Here is a 17,111-nt window from a genome sequence, read left to right as displayed (position 1 = left end):
CTATTAATTTTAGAACTTTTCCAGATCGTAGATTTTGTACTCAATCTTAAATAATGTTTCTAATACTGTGTGCATTAAAACATAGGCTAAGTCTTACGAAGTGTTAGGTATGGGAAAAATCAAGACTTAATAGCAAAAATTACAGAAAATCTGTCAGTGGTTCAAACTTACTTTCAGTTGCATGCAAAGCACTTCAGAGCAAAAGCAGCATCGTATCTTACCAATTTCTCATTACAAGAGATTTCTTCCTAGAAGCTATTTTTTTTACGTAGCCTCTACGGAAGAGCTTCAGACAAGCAACAACATGGAAAACCAATTTTAGAAAGGCAAACATGGAGGTGAATCACAGACTTGGAGGTGATGGGGTTAGGAAGCACAACATCTGAAAACTGCACTGTTTCTTTGCTCATTGGAAAAGGACTACTTCCATTTCGTGACAGACCAGTGACAAAAATCACAAGCGACCTACTAACGCATTCTGAAAAGATTACATGGGGAAAAAGAAATTAATTCTACATAGGTATTTGTCAAAACGAGAGGCAGAGAGTAACATGACAAGCCCAGAAGCTACAAGACAAAAATGTCTTGGCTTTGACAAAATAAACCTGCAAAAATGCTTTACTGAAAGAGAGTAGACTCACGTATTATGTGTAATTCTCCGGGATTATGAGGATACTGTAGAAAGTATCTAAACTACACTTGGGAAAAGCTCCCCAATTCCGGGACAACTCGCATTGCCCACTGTCTCCAGGAAGTGAAGCCTTGAAAAGCTAATCAACACAAGTACCAGCATTTACTGTTGGGCCTGCTGCAGACAGATAATCAGTTGAGTTTTATTTTCAAACCATTAGAAAAGAGACCTTGAACATTCAGTTACTGCGAGGTGACACAGAGTGAACAGGTTTTTTTTACTGGCAAGAGAAAAGGCTGAAGATACGAAGAATACTACAACAAATTGCCTGGGTTTTGTCACTTTTATCTAGTAATTTCTATTAGAGATCACATCCAAACTGTTTGGATCTTGTTTCCGCCTTTGAAGGTTAAAAATATTTACTCTTACGAGCTTGTGCTGCATCTGATCTAATGAAAAGCTTTCTGAAGTGGCAAGAAGTTCCCTGGATGACTTAAAATCCTCTCAAATCAGCAAAGCTCAGCTTTTCCCTGAAGACTGGGTTATGCAATTAGAAATTCTTTCTCCTCCTTCCTCCATCCTGGTTGGGAAACTGACCTCTTTCTACTTCTGCATATCCTGATGGTAACAAGAACACTCGCAACATGGAGATCATTTGATAACAATTTACACACACAGGACTTTCAATACTTAAAGGGGGCTTAGAAGAAAGATGGGGAGAAACTTTTTAGCAGGGCCTGTTGTGATAGGACAAGGGGTCATGGTTTTAAAATGGAAGGAGGTAGATTCAGACTGGATAAAAGAAACATTTTTTTACACTAAGGGTGGTGAAACACTGTCCAGGTTGCCCAGAGAGGCAGTGGATGCCCCATCCCTGGAAACATTCCAGGCCAGGTTGGCCGGGGCTCTGAGCAACCTGATCTGGTTGGAGATGTCCCTGCTCCTTGCAGGGGGGTTGGACTGGATGGGCTTTGAAGGTCCCTTCCCACCCAAACCATTCTGTGATTCTACGAGTCCAAGAAAACCAAATCTAAACAGAGGAACAAAAATGATGTCAGAAAGAAAAAGGGAGGGCAGAAACACAAGTCAAAGATGTGATACAGACAGACTTCATACGAGACAGCCTCTGTGACAACCCTGCACGCTACCACAAAGTGGAGGGCTGGGCTGCCATCCAGAAAGACCCAGACAAGCTAGAGGAATGAGTCACTGAGAACTTTAAGAAATTCAACAACTACAAAAGCTAAGTCTTGCACCTGGGCAGGAATAACCCCTGGCTACTCTGCAGGCTGGGGCTGTGCCAAAAAGGACCTGGTGCTGTCAGAAAACAGCAAGCCGAATGTGAGCCAGCAGGGTGCCCTGGCAACAGAGACGGCCAGCTGTGCCCTGGGCTCTGTAGCAGGAGCACAGCCAGCAGATCAAGGGATCTTGCTCGTCATCGCTTGTTAGATCACCTCTAGAGAACAGCATTCAGTTCTGGCCAGATGTCTAAAGCTGAACTAAATCTGCAGAAGGCCATCAAGATGGCTGAAGACCTGGAGCACTTGCTCTTTAAGAAGAGGCTATGGCAACGGGGCTTACTCAGAAGACAAGGCTTTGAAGATACCTACAGCAGCCTGTCAATACCTACAGAAGTTTAACTGGGGAAGGATGAGAGACAACAGACATAGCCTGAAACACCATAGCTTCAGACTATATGCAAGGCAAATAATTTTTACCGTTGGGACTGTCAAACCACAGAGCAGGCTGCCCAGACAGGTTGTGCAGTCTCCAATCCCGGAGATTTTCAAGACTAGTCTCAGCAAAGCCCTGAGCAACCTGTTCTGACCTCAACCTGACCATGCTTTTAGAGGTTGGACTAGATGACTTCTTGAGGTCCTTTCTAACCTGCATCATCTTATGATGATCCTTAGCATAAAAAAAACCCAAACCAAAACAATCAGACACTTAGTTTAAGCATATCGTAAGAGTACCACCTTTGTTATCTGAGCAGCAGCATGTACTAAGCATGTACTTCGCGTATTAGTCTCTCTCTCTCTGAAGTCAACAAATGGAGAAAGACAGGAATATCCTAGAGCAATTCAGAGAAGTCTAACCTGCATGTTTTGAATTGCTTTCTGGAAGCATCTCTCTTTGCCTGTCTACTAAGACAAAACAACCAAGGAGACCAGCTAACTAATTTTGCCAGGTAAAACCAGATGTGGAATATTGCACGCTGGGCATATCAAGAGCTTGCCAAAGACAGTTCAATGAATTCATCCTTCCCAAACCATCCTAATGGGAAGCTGATCCATCCCAAAATGAAGATGGCAATCTCAAAGTTTCCCTGTATAATCTTCTTTTTCAAAAAGGGAGATTGCACTAAGACTTGTTTCTAAAGTTACCTTGTGAATAAAGAGTCAGCACTTCTTCAGTGATACGTGCTCCCAAATAGATACTAATTCATTCCAGAGATAAGAAACTACACCGCTAATATCACTCTGATGGTATTACACATTGATCTTGCTGCTCCATACCGTAAAAAGCTTTCCCAGACTAAGAACTGAATTGTCTTTGTTTTAAAGATAAATCCCAAAGCACACAACTAAACGCTGTATAATGCTAGTTTTCAGAGTCTAGCAGTCAAACTACTTCTCAGGAAGTCTATCAATTCCTTTCTTGTTTTAACTTCTGATTCAGGCAGTCACTTCAGTGCCCTCTGCTCAGTCAGGTAAGAGGACGCAAGCACAGATCTATGCATGTATTAGATGCATTATCTGTTTATATGGAGACACTTGGACAGATAAGACCCTGACTCAGAAGAGCTTGCAATGTCAGTTTTTGATTCTTTTTCAGTTTTGCAGCAATAGCAATTTAAATATCTACATTTAAATTTGTCCACAGAACTTAAAACCATTTTGCTGAGCTGATGGTCATTGTTGGTGTCTTCTGAAAGGCACGGCTTCTTATCTAGCATGCAAAGACATTGCCCTGACCATTAGGTTCATTTCCTTCTAGATCTGAAAGATAGATTCCTCATTCACGTTTCCATTTCCCCTCCTTTTTCCCATTTCTTCTTAGCTGCTCCTAGATGGAATGCACCACCCTCATGTCCCTCTTTACAACAGAGGTACAGATTCCTTAGTTTTGCTTTTTTTGACGTCACTATGTTGACACCTGAGCAGATACACCGAGTTTGTATCAGTGAAGATTGGTAGTTTCTCTTCTAAGCTACACTTTTTAATTGGTGAACTAGCAAAATTTCTCTCACAGGAAGAGTAACCATTTTGCTAATAAAAGAGTGAGAAAGAATGCAGAAAATAAATTGTACATTAACTGCCATAGTTCTCACTGAAAAGCAACAAATCACGCCATTGGGAACTGAATTTGTTCACTCTGATACTCTCTGATCATAGATACAAAAGGTTAGAATCTTTACACAATGAAAAAAAGTTTTCTAAATCCCGAGCTGAATGAGGCGTGGACTCAGAGTCCTTAGTTCCTCAATACGGAGAATACTCAACAGTAACTCTAAACAGACACAACAAAGCAAAGTTTGTAAGTACAGCCAAGGGATGATATCCTGGGCAACCGCAACACCTTCCCCTCGTTCCCTTTCCAGTTTTCCTGGCAGCTTGCATGTTTTGTAATTGTTCTGAAACTACTTCTTGCTATTGAGCCTATGGCTAATATAAAAAGTGGTTTTTCGTTTTTTTAAGCATTCATAAAATTTACAAAGAATATTGCTTTCTGCACACCTACAACTAATAGAAGAGCTCTCTACAAAGAGACCTGTGGATGACATCACTGACATACTAGTATGTCAAATGAAATGAAATTGAATTAATGACCTACTGAAACAAGTTATAACTTCAAACTGTAAGCCCTGTTCAAACTGAAGCTAAAAAACAATAAATTGTTCCCTGACCAGCAACTAATGAAGACTGGTTTTGTGTAGACTTGTGCCCTTGTCGCTTGAGCCCTTCTTCTTTTTCTCCCTTTGACATCACTATCAGTCAGGAGACAGAAATGCTGTGGTTAGCGTGGGGGTACGTACTTAACAACTGGCCAGCAAGCTGCTGCGAAATTATAGAAAGCATGTGTTGTCTTCGCCTTTTCCCTCATTAAGGGCACTAATTTGGGTCTTTTTCACTGATAACAGTGTATCAGTTTTCACAGAGCCTGTAACAGCCAAATGGCAACCACCTTCAAATCTGATTAACACTGGCCAACAGATTAAATAAATATAGGGAGGACTGCCTAAGACAGCCCAGTGATGCTCTGAGGAAACAAGTTTCATTTCTTTAGGATGCCAGCTACAAAGCCCAATTGGTGTTTCCACTGAAAATGTAAATCTAGAAGCAAAGATGACAAATATCTAATTTCCATTCTAGTCAAGTAATTCAGAATGTATTTAGAAGGCTTTTCAGAAGGTCTAGGTGTCTTGAACGCATGAACTGGCTGAAAAACAAGTCTACGCCGCATAAAACAAGAAAAGGATTTTGAACACCAGAAAGTTTATCAATCACTTTGAGAGAAGTCCTATATGGTAACCTTTTTAGTAAAATTGAAAATGCAGGCACAGTCTTTCAGTCTTTCATTTTTTCATCTCAAGTTCTACAAGGAAGTAGCAAACATGCATGCATATTTTGTTTTGCCACTACAACGTGCTGACACTTACCTTTCTAAGCACAGGAGCGGCAGCAAAATAGGGGATGAGCGTAACATCAAATTGTCACAGCTGTTCACTAAGCAACACATGCACAAGCCTTAAAAACTGCTGAAAATCTTAAATCTGTTTTAAATTCTACCTTAAGTAAAATAAGTTATAATTTTTCAATGCTTCACAAAAGTTCCAGAGCAGAAGGGGAAAAACCCCATCTATTTCTGCTGTAGATATAACAAAACATTCTTAGAGAATTTACAAGAAGTAAATTAATTTGCTGCATGGTACACCTTAGGAGAAAGGGAAAAAGATATGTCTATTGCAGCAGAAAGAAAGGTCACTATTATCCCACTCTCTGATGGGTCCAGTTTCCCTTTTATAACTGTCTACTTGGCAGATGCACAAAGCAAGTGTGATGAAGCAGCAGAACAGACATACTGTAAACTAAGAGCATCAGACACAAGTTACTTGTCTCAAAAAAAAAAAAAAAAAAAAAGAGGCCATGTTAGCTTTCTTGTGCAACCTATTCTCTAGCATATTTACATTCTAACAGGTACAGAAAAGTGACAATTATACATAAACTCAGATCAGTAGAAAATAAAACAATATGGTAGGAAGATATCCAGCTAATTATTTTTGACAGTTGAAGAACATGACTAAACAAAAAATTCTCCTCTTGAAAAAAAAAAAAAAAAAAAAAAAAGAAGAGAGTAAGAAGTTACATTCTCAAAGCAAAACCACACTGAAACTATGGAGCACACGGCTCACGTAGCTGAAGGGCACTGAGAGGGATCACGAAGGCTAAGTTTAGCCTCGTAAGGCTAATCGCCCCAGGTATCCTCTGCAGTCAACAGAGAGGGACTGGGACACCAGAGGGTAACTGAGAACAAGAGCCTTGCATAGCTGCTGTGAATTAACCTATCACACTGCTCTGATTAACCCTTACAATTGATTTTTAGCTTAATTGCTAGCAGTTATATTAAATTTGTACCTTAAGTGAAGCTAGTGGATGTTCTGGACCAAGTAAACTCCAATGAAATGAAGCCAAATCTTCATCAGGTAGAATATGATTACCTAGAACGTAATGCAGAACTTGATTTAAACACACCAGCAAACATTACATACTGATTCTACATGCAGCAAAACACATTTGCTATGAGTCCTCAATTCCCGATCGATAGGATTAACAAAGAGAGATTAAACTGGCAGATATCTTTTCGTTACTCCCCAAAAACCTAACTAGCATGCTGCCACTGCAGGAGGATACACTTCCCCCTCTGTTCCAGGAGCGCTCTTCCATGAAACCCGGCTTGCTTACAGAAGCAACAGAGCCAGTCACAACACATGGTGTCAACCTCAACCTGGCATGTCCCATTAGGGGATCCTCAACGGGATTTAGTAATGCAGGTGCAACAGCGTAAGAACACACTGGTGCTCTCCAACACAAGCTGGTAAGCCCTTCCTGCGTCCCAGCACGTGCCCTTAGTGATTCACACTGGAGCTGCCTCTGGAATCTGCACCTCGCTCTATCATGCAACGTGGGTCAGGCAGCAAGGCACCAGGCAGATTCATCTGACCCTCAGGAGTGCTGGCAGCTCCGGTGACACTGAGCAGGTTCCCAGTTCCTGAGGTTTCTTTTGTTGACCTGACTAGACCAGACAGGAGCCTGGACTGGCAGCATTAAAGTAATTGGGGAATTATGTAGTTGTCTCCATGAATAGGGATGGTGGCTATAATTACCAAACGGGAGATCACTTAAATTATTTTGGTTTTTCTTCCAAAGCACATCACATTCAAAAAACCCAAACTTTAAAAAATTCTTACTAGGAAGTATTTCAAAGATTTGTATTAATCAAAGACTAACTAATCAACCACTAAGACTTCAGTATCTGTGGATCCAAACTTTACTTTAGAGCTAAACAGAATGTATTACTACACTTCTGGTAGAAAACTTAAGGATATTTTCAGTATCCAGCTTTATAGAGCAGCAGCTTAGCAGTTCTCATTGCTGTTAATATATTTACAGGGTTGTTTTTTTTTTTTAATTTTGCAGTTTGGACATCTTGAACTCTCCCCTAAAGACAGGACTCTTTGAATATGACAACATAGTTGTTTACTTTCTTAATATTTTGCTTGTAAAATAATTTAGTTTGCCTTTAATGCTCTTTAACATGTGAAAACCAAGAAAGCTGTCCATTGGCCTGGCAACCAGTAGATGCCCTCTTAGAGAGGGAAATCTTCATGTCCAATCTGTATTTCACCTACTGCTGAGATCTCCAGCAGGGAGACATTATAATCTTTATTCATGAGGAGCTAAACTTTAAACTCACATCAGAAAAATTCAAAAAGTTAGTATACAACAGCCACACTCTACTAATCTGATCAAGGTAGGATTAGACAGCCTTTATAATGCAGGTCTGAAAAAATCAATTACAACCAGACCACTGGACGGTTTATGATAAATAACAATGCAGATACCAAGATTACCTTTTAAAACGGTCAGAGCCTCTCTCCCTTGCACCAAAACCTTAACCCTGTTTGGTCCCTCTCTCTCATTTCAGTTAATTTCATCCCCTTGAACACACACAAACATAGGACAATCTGACCATTTGATCAATTCTCACCACACGCTGAATTGCAGAATTTAGGATGTTGAAATGCAGCAGCGTCTTCTGTAGTGCAAATAAGAAGGGATGCCTGTACTTACCTTTCGTAGTTCTAAAATTTTACTGAGAAACAGAATGAGACTACATAACTAAACACGTGTTACAAAGTATTGTCACAGTGGGAAAGAGATCAATGTTACATAAGCAACCTCTATTTCTTGACCTGGCTGAACAACCTCACCATATATTGATTTTTCCCATTTTAATGGCTTATTATAGTGTATGCCTTAGATTTTTTTAAAGTAATTAGACACTAATTGAAGCCACTGCCCTTTCGAAAGAGTTCACTGAATTACAGCCCTGTACCTCACACTGTGTTTGTTTTTCTGCTGCTGAAGCTTTTTTTTTAAAACATGCTGAAGTATTTCAGTCAAAATTTACAAAATAACCCAAATCAACTCTCTGTTTAGATCACCAGCAAGTAGGACACAACTTTTTAAGAGCACACTCTGAGAGGACACAGTATCTTGGTCACATTTTAACTACCCATGAGAAGGATACTCCTTACATTATGAAGTTAAAACTACAAAACCATTCTGCATGGAAAAATTTAAGAAGGAAAAAGCTATAAAATCAACCAACCACAGTGTATACGTAACCTTCTCAGACAGTAATCTTTTAAAATTTGCCTAGTTGGTATAGTTAGAGAAATATTTTGCTGGAATACTTCAGCAGAGACTTTATCCTTGAACATAACTCAATCCCAAATACTTTGCCATTGCAAATGTTTTTTTTAATTGAACAGTTAGGTGCCATTCCTCAGGCTCCTCCAACTGCTGAATGTTTGGCTGACTCATTCAAATTTTTTTCCCCCTCTTTTCAGCATCCTCAAATTGACCCTTAAGTTAACAACAAGGAAGAATCTGAAAACAAAGAAGTTTGTGTTTTCCATATACAGGAATACTGATTTGCAGACCTGAAGCTGAACACGGATACAGCTATTGTGATAGTTTTGGCTTTCTGTAATTGTAAACATGAAACCAGCAGCTTAACTGCGATTATTTCAAAATATATTAATTTATTCCTAAACCAAACACTAGCATGGGGAGTTACACTGATGTACCCAGAACAGAAGAGCAATGTAACCGGTTCATATGCCTTTCCACGTAACCAAGCGCTCACATATCCTTTCCCATTGTGATTTTCTTCATTCTACTTATCACGTTCAAAAGAGACCCAAAGAAGCCACAGAAGGATGGGCAGAGTAACCTGTGAAGTGAGACAAGCCCTCTGATATTAAATAAAAATATAAACATTTACATCTGAATGAACTACCCTGCTTTAAACATTTGCCACACTACACACCATTATGTGCCTATAGGCATTTAGTATTTTATTTAAAAACTGAAGTCACTATATTCCCAAGGTTGCAAAAGTTGAAAAATTTTGTCAGTACTTCTTGTCAAACAGTATCTGTTTGTTGTAAACTTAAATAATCATTGTTTATATTGCCAAATACCTAAGGTTTCATAATATTCACTAATACAAGGAAAAAAAAAAAAAAATCAACCCCTTACTGCAGGAAGACCTCCAAAGTATCTTCCATTCTAACCCTGACTTCCATAAACTTTATTCCATTTACTCATACTGAATACAGACACAAAAGAAATGCAAAAGAATACACAAAACTAAACTTGTAGCTGAACTGGGTTTTTTTTAACCTTTGTACCAATTTGAAAAAAAAAAAGCTACAAAATATCTCCCTAGTAATCATGTGAAATGACCTCAAGTTTCTTTCTCCCAAGAACAAGCTGAAAAATATTTTGTCGTGTAAGATATCAAGAGAGAAAAAAATATTCAAGAGCTTCTTGCATAAAATCACAAAACCTTCAGAAAATGTACCAGAACATTTCTCACATACCATTTACTCTAACCAAGCAATGCCTCAGCTGGCCATGCCGCTCTAACTCTGTGACAAGGTAAAACGATGTTATTTACGTGTACTTCACATTAATTCCATAAAGCCTATCTGTGTAACTGCTTTTCAAGCAGTAATTCTTACTCACTGAACTGGCATGCAACAACTTATTTATAGCCTCCAAAACAAAGCCTAGCAATAGTAGTCTGTCATGCAGTTAGCAGAGTTTTTGTTTTAAATTGCAGCTTAGCCAATAATCTGCCATTCCTCCATACAGCCATGCAGGCAGGTAACCATTCTGGATATGAAAAAACAGACACTACCAAAAAGCAGCTTCACCTAGCCAAATATTTGTGGCTTTCTGCTGTAAGATGCATTGGTTCTTTCTTTCCTTCTTAACAGGGAAGGTACCTGCCTGGACTAGAAACAATTTAATGCTAAAGACTACTAAAATATTAGTAGGCTAAAGCAATAACACAGAGCCTCTCTCATTCACAGCTCTCAAATGAGAAGTTTTCTTCTTCCATCATGTACTCATAATGAAACACAAAAGTCAGTGAGAAAACAAAAAATAAAAACTAGTTTTCTTAATTTTTTTCTGCTCAGTACGACAAGATCAAGAACATTGCTGCTCAATGATTATTTACTCAAAAAGAAGCTAGAATGCTGTTCTAAATAGATCTTATTCATCAGAGTCAACTAGCAATTAATTCCCTCTTCCATCTGAGAGTATGACAGCTACTCTCTACCGCTGCTTTGGAAATCCAGCGTGCTAAAATTGTCCCATTTAAGCAGAGACATGAAACCAAGGTCCTCCTTTAAAGATACCACACCATTTAGCAGTAGAAGCAGGAGTGCTAATAAACTACCCCAAACAACACTAATGGAACAGTACGATGCTGGTCGTCTGTGCTCTCAGGAATGCGGAGTTTCACTCAATCACGTAGTATAATATATTCCTGGTGCAGCTGATGTGCTGCTGTATGTGTCCAATATCCACTTCAGAGGGAAAAAAAAACCCTACAATAAAAAAATATTCACTCCATATATGTTATTTTTAGGTAGAATACAAAACAGGACAGAAGTACGCTTTCTCAGTCTGGAGAAGTAGACCTCATACGTGATGTAAGACCAAAACTAGTAGAACCACAATTGTCCCGATCCCTCCCCACCCACTGAGAACATTTTGGCTACAGGCAGAGAGCTTTGCAGAAATTTTTACTTTCTACTCCTGTTTCTAGACAGCCACAATTTGCATTGCTCGCAGGTCTCTACAAATTTGGCATGTCTGGCCTCACAAAAACGCTTCTGGCCCACCTCAAATATAGTAGGAATGCCTGAAACAAAGGGATGCTTTTGCCCAGGTGCTTTGTCAAAACACACACAAATATTTTAAAACAGTTAACAGAGACTGAAATCACAATTCTGACTAGCAGCATCAAGTTCATTTTATGACTTCACTTACCTAAAAGAGCAGCAAAAATAGGAAAGCGATTTGGATTCAGGTCCAGTTGCTTGGCAACTTCATGCATTAGGTATTGGCTTGTTGTGAGACTTTTCCCATTACGGCTCAGTTTTAGGGCATGGGCACTGAAATAGTACGGGATGTTGCACAATGCATAATCGGAGTCATATGCAACCAAACCATGGAAACCTTTTTCTCTGCAGAAAGCAATTACTTCTTGATGATGATCCTCAATGCTCTGTGCAACCTATAGTGGAAGACAGAGTAATTAGCTACAGTGTTAAACTGCAGTACTGATTTATCACGTCTTACACTATACTGGGTCTTTCTGAAACTCTATATGCGCATTTGAAACACTCGCAGTATATTTAAAGTAATTTTAAAAATCCAATGACGCAGCACATACGGACAGGATGTAAGGAGCACTCAGAAACACAATACAAAGTTCTGGAAGCCGACGTGCTGAAGTGGTGTTACGTATTCCCAAGCTCATCTGAAGTAACTGTTTATTAACAGAAACGCTCAAACTCTAAACATATTACTATACCAGTGTCTGTATTAACTCACAGGAAAAATCTTAAGGCCGTGGATACTTAAGCAGCTCAGCAAGCCAAGACGCCCCCTTAAAAAGCAGTGTCAAGATCACTTTTAAAGTTTTACAGCCTTGTTTTTAAAAGAAACAAACATAACCCTAGATGAACAGAGGTAACTTTCTTGACCTTTCAAATGTCTACCTTGCAGTGTTAAGCCAAATTTTTTCCTCTTTCCACTTTCAGACCTCTACAGCTTATTCATTTATGCACAGCTGTCTCTGATGGTGCAAATTGCTTCAAGTTTACAGCCCAAACTTCACCTCTCAACGCATGTTGCCTAGCAAAGCACATATTTTAGGTTATGGCAATCAGATGACTAGAACAGACATGTTGTGCAGGGGGTACATGGGCCAATTCCTAACATCGCAAATATGAAAGCAACCCTTTCTTATCAACAAGATTATACTAAAACAAAAAAAACCCACGATAACAGATCAGTACCTACAGTCCTGCATTCATACACACTGTCAGGAACCGTTACAACTACAGTCTGCACACAATCCCCAGCACATAAAAATAAAGTGAGCTGAGTGCTTTTGATGTCAAATGCTTTTACCATCTACATACACAATAAACTCTCAGCGATTCAGAAAACCCCACTGAAGCTGGTTGTTGATATAACCTACCCTCACCAAGTATTCCACTTTAACAATGCAGATAGCAAGCTATCCCAAAACAGACGACACAAAACTATTAGCTTCAGTCTCCACTGTCTGCATGAATAACTGCAGTGTTAGTGCCAGTGATGCCATTCACTTCCTCTGCAGCAGAAGCCCTGGAGAACATGAGCGAGGGTCCTACACCTTCAACGGCCCTGCAGTCATCTACCTCTCGCAAAGAATTTGTGTCCAGCAGCAAATTTAGTGACTCCTCCTTTCTAGTTACGCCTTACATTTTCTGAACTTCACACTGAATTACGGTCTTCCGGTGAGGTACGTAAAATTTTACTTTTCCCTGTAGCTTCATGAGATGTTCCCTTTCAAGCAAAACCCAGAGCAGCTGAACAGCCAGCATCACTCTGAGCTTCCTACGATCAATAACCAGCTCACTAAGCTCTCTCTACTCCTAATGCTGTCACCTAACAGTCTTACTTCTTCAGAAATGCACTTGATGGACTGTACCAGAGTGATTTTGAAGTTGAATTTTGTTTGAGAGAAAAATGATTGTGTTCATTTTTCTAATAATTATATCGTCACCTAGCATAATGTGTGCCTGCTACACACAGAATTGGAAGAGAATGTAAATACTTTTGGAAAAAATTAAAGGTACCAGATTTATACAGTTACTACCTCAAAGAGAGCAATTTAGGCTTCACCACCCCCACCCACCAAGTTTTAAATTAGGAAATCCCTCATATGTTGTTTTTGTTTTTTTTTTTTAATTAAAGGTAGATAACTTATGTACATATATCTAAAATCAATCCCTTTGCATGGCAAGCACATCATCTATAAAAAACAAAGTAAGAACTCTTTGCAGCATGAGGTGTGCCATGGGTGTGCAGATAATACAAGAGGAAACTTGGTGTGCGGCCCTCTCTGATCTCCTATAAACGATTTCCTCTACCTCCACAGCCTCCAGTTCCCTCCCTCCCCATTTCACAGAGCTCCCTGACACAGCAAGCTACGAGCGTGAAACTGCATTATGTTCGGGTAATATCAGAATCCCTGTTCAAATAACTGAACACAGGGAAAAGAGCTGTATTTACCCAGGTACAGCTAACCCGCAACATAGAACTCTTAACAAGATGAGAGGCAGAGTAGTAGCTTACAACTCTCACAAAGGGCAAGTCCAAAGATGCAACGATACCCAGGCAACGTGCACGCTTCAAAATCAGCCCAGGGAGAGGACACGCAGGGGGAGACACAGCCAGGAGCTTGGAATCATTTTCAAGTCTAAATCTTATGTAAACATTAAGGATGCTGGATCAGAGAGAATCCTGTCCGAGTAAACAGGCAGATGCACATTTAGAGAACAAAGTCTCACCAAAGTATTAAAGATGTTAAGATCTCCACTGCTTAAATAATTAAATTTTAGCAAACCTGCTTTGCACAAAAGTTTCTTTTAAGATTTATTCCTCCCTCCTCCAAACAGAAAAACACCAGGCCACAACTAAGCTAAGAACCTGCTGGATATTTGAGATAACTTGGAGGAACCCGTTATTTTCACATCCTGCTGAAGCCATCCGCAAGTGATCTGTAATTGTTCTGGATGGAAGACATTACTCTTTTTCCTCTTTTTCTCCCCTTTAATTACCAAAATAGATTAAATTCATAGCCAGTTCCTAGCTCTGCACAGAAGTCTTCTACTCAATACTCAAACATTTCCTGAAAATATGAAAATCAGTTCCATATTTAAAGTTAATCAGTATTCTCAAACACAATTCTCAAAACAAAGTGAGAAAACACTACGATTTGGCAACTGTCTTATGTATATATAAATTTTAAAAAATCACCCATACATGGAAATAGAAATCACACCTTCAAAACGTACGTGCTCTTGGCCCACCAGGAGGGTTGCTAGAAAGTGAGAACAAGGAACAACATGAAAAAAACTGGAGTAAGGTTTAGAGAAAGAAAGCTACAGGTAATAAAGCAGATTTAGAAAGATAACAAATTGTGTAAGAGAAGAAGAAACCCTGAAAAGGAATGTGATCTAAGTTCAGCGGTATCTTTGATGCATATTCTGCATGTTACCACTATAACCATGAAACATACTACCTAATCTGAAAATGAATCCGTTAAAACCAGAGCTATCCACAGTTTCTCAACAGCTTGTGCGAATGAAGCACCAAATGGGAACTGCTGATATCCTTCCCATCCCCAAGACAGCGGACCAGTTCAGAGAACCAGTGCAGTTGGGACAAGCATGGTGGTGGCTCAGTGATATGAACGTTCCTAACAGCAACAAGCTCTCCCCCAACACACACTGGTATTTGGTAACCAGCACTTGCCAACTCCCAGTGCTAAGCTAAAGCAAATAAATATCCACCCCCCAAATCTTCCCCATAAAAATTGGGGGGGTTTTGTGTTTGTGAGTTTTGGGTTTGTTTGTTTGGTTTTGGGTTTGTTTTTTTTTTTTTTAATGTTACAAAAGGGACTCAGTATGACGTGCCCTCTCACTCCTAAAACTGTTTCTAGAGATTAAGAATAAGTCCTATTACTGAGAAACTGTAAAGGAGCTAATGCTGTAGCTAAGCTTGAAAGTAAACAAAGTGCTACAGGTGACAGCATTGTCAAATGTGGCAACCTCATCTGGACATAATGCACCTCACAATAAACTAACCAGGTCTGAGGCAGAATGCCTTTAAAAGACTAACAGCTAGTTCAACATGCCACAAAACTATCACAAATACCAAATTCCTATCAATATCATCAAAACAGCTGGCTTCCTGTTGTGTACTATGCATTTCAATATTGCATTAAACAAAGTATACAGTTTAACACACCAAAAGAAAAAAATGTTCTTAATTTACTCCATCCATTGCTTTTACTAATGATCTCCGAGTCTCAGTAACAAATTAAGGAAGGTTTATAATGCACTCATAACCAGATCAAGCTACGTATCTCCACTACAGGGTCCCTAAAACTTTCTGCATAAAGAATAAAAGTATTTCCTAGCTACAAGGAAAAAAAAAAAAAAAGTTCAAATCAGAGGATGTTTTTACTATCATTCAAATTCCCACCATCATTCATACCCAAAACACGTACACGATTTTGCTTCTACGCTGACCAGGAAAACACATTACTACAGCAGACACAGCCGTAACCTTTTCACTTTAACCAAGCGCCAAGCCCAAGTACATTGCATTCAGCAGAGCTCGACGCACCCCGCAAGAACGAGCTTCGCCTCTGCTTCCAGTCTGTTCCACGCACGCTTCGACAGGCGCGGCTGGGGCCACCACAGGGTGGGACTTCCACCGCCAGCCGGGCTGAGTACCTGCTGCCTTCACACCAGCCCGGCGAGCAGTGAGCCGAGGGAGCCTCTGAGGATGGGCCTGGCCAAGCGAGCCTCTGAGGATGGGCCTGGCCAAGCGAGCGGAGCGCTAAGACGGAGCAATAGCAACTCTCACCCCGTTGGGAGAACTAGGAGAAACTTCACCCAAAGTCACCTTTTGGGTGAGCTCCTTCGAGAGAGTCATCCTTACCCCAGGACCGGAACCCGGCCAGACTTTTTCTAATCTGCCGAAAGGGCAGTACAGAAGCCAGATAACATTAAGCTGCTGCTAGTGATCAAGCACGTAACTCTCAAGGTTGCATAATAATTTTCTACACACAAAAGTAATTTACGATAATAAAGCCTACAAGTATGCACTTCACTCCCGCTGCTCTTCCTTCCCCAGTGGGAAAGCCAGCAAGCAACTCTTAAAACTGCAGCTTCATCCCAGGGCTTGTTTTTCCAGCGTCTTGTGCTTCAATATACACAATTGCTTGGCTTAACAGAAACCATTGTAAATCACGAACGCTGTACAGAGAGATGCCACACGTTAATATTCTGCAACCTTTGAAATTGTGGCCTTGGTGTCAGTTTAAGACCATCGCAGACCCCAATTCCAGCCTGATGTTGTCAAAAAACAGAGGCTCCCCCTTAAAATAAGAAGTTTAAATGAAGAACTGTCAGCTCGGTGCTCCTGACCCCACAAATTGGAAGCGCTTTGCCGTTACGGAGGAAGCTTGAGGAACGCTTGACCAAAAAGCCCATTAAGATGTTTGGGCAACGCCGAGCAAAACCCCCCCACTATCCTAAACACGAAACTCGAACCTCTGTATCTCGCAGCAAGCGATTTCACCTTCAGCCCAAGTTTAAACACCTCGCCTCCGTAGGGAACTTGTTGCAGATCCATAGCGCGCAAACTAAACTGATTTTTTTTTTCCTCCTCTCCCTTCCTCTTCGTCTTAATAATTAATTAGATTACGATGCTTTCCACCAGCCGCTCTCACCTGCGGTACCAAAGTCCCAGCCTCACTGAGTGGAGAGGAGGAGGAGGAGAAGGAGGGAGGGGGGAAGGCCCTGGGCAAGAAGGGACATTTTGAGTCAACGGAGCCGCGGCCCCGAAAGAACATGGAGGCAAAAAAACCTCCCTGCTGCTGGGCCTGGCTTCACAGCCAGGGGAATCCGGGAGGGCTTGGGCGCTGCCGGTCGCCCCGCCGTCTAAAACCCCAAAATCCCCCCGGGAACTGAGGCCGCCGAAACTTGGGCCGCCCCCGCGGGCCTCGACGACATTTTGAGGCGCTGAGGGGGAGAGGCAGGGTGCCC

At 40.6% G+C, this 17,111-nt stretch overlaps 1 protein-coding gene across 5 annotated transcripts in view; it reads right to left on the bottom strand.

Moving 5' to 3' along the window:
* FAM120A (family with sequence similarity 120 member A) overlaps positions 1 to 17,111 on the bottom strand; it is a 58,268-nt gene that overhangs the window by 37,346 nt on the left and 3,811 nt on the right. For all 5 annotated transcript variants that reach the window (XM_086755301.1, XM_086755304.1, XM_086755303.1 and 2 more), the window contains 2 exons: positions 11,266 to 11,512; positions 6,268 to 6,350 (listed from right to left, as the gene is read on the bottom strand). In XM_086755301.1, the coding sequence (XP_086611427.1) occupies positions 6,268 to 6,350; positions 11,266 to 11,512 (330 nt within the window). The remainder of the gene's footprint in view (positions 1 to 6,267; positions 6,351 to 11,265; positions 11,513 to 17,111) is intronic.

Source organism: Chlamydotis macqueenii, chromosome 10 (genome assembly GCF_036417535.1).
Source record: "Chlamydotis macqueenii isolate bChlMac1 chromosome 10, bChlMac1.mat, whole genome shotgun sequence".
Classification (NCBI taxonomy): domain Eukaryota; kingdom Metazoa; phylum Chordata; class Aves; order Otidiformes; family Otididae; genus Chlamydotis; species Chlamydotis macqueenii.
The sequence above is the reverse complement of the archived record's forward strand: the minus strand, read 5'-3'. Positions and strand labels throughout refer to the sequence as shown.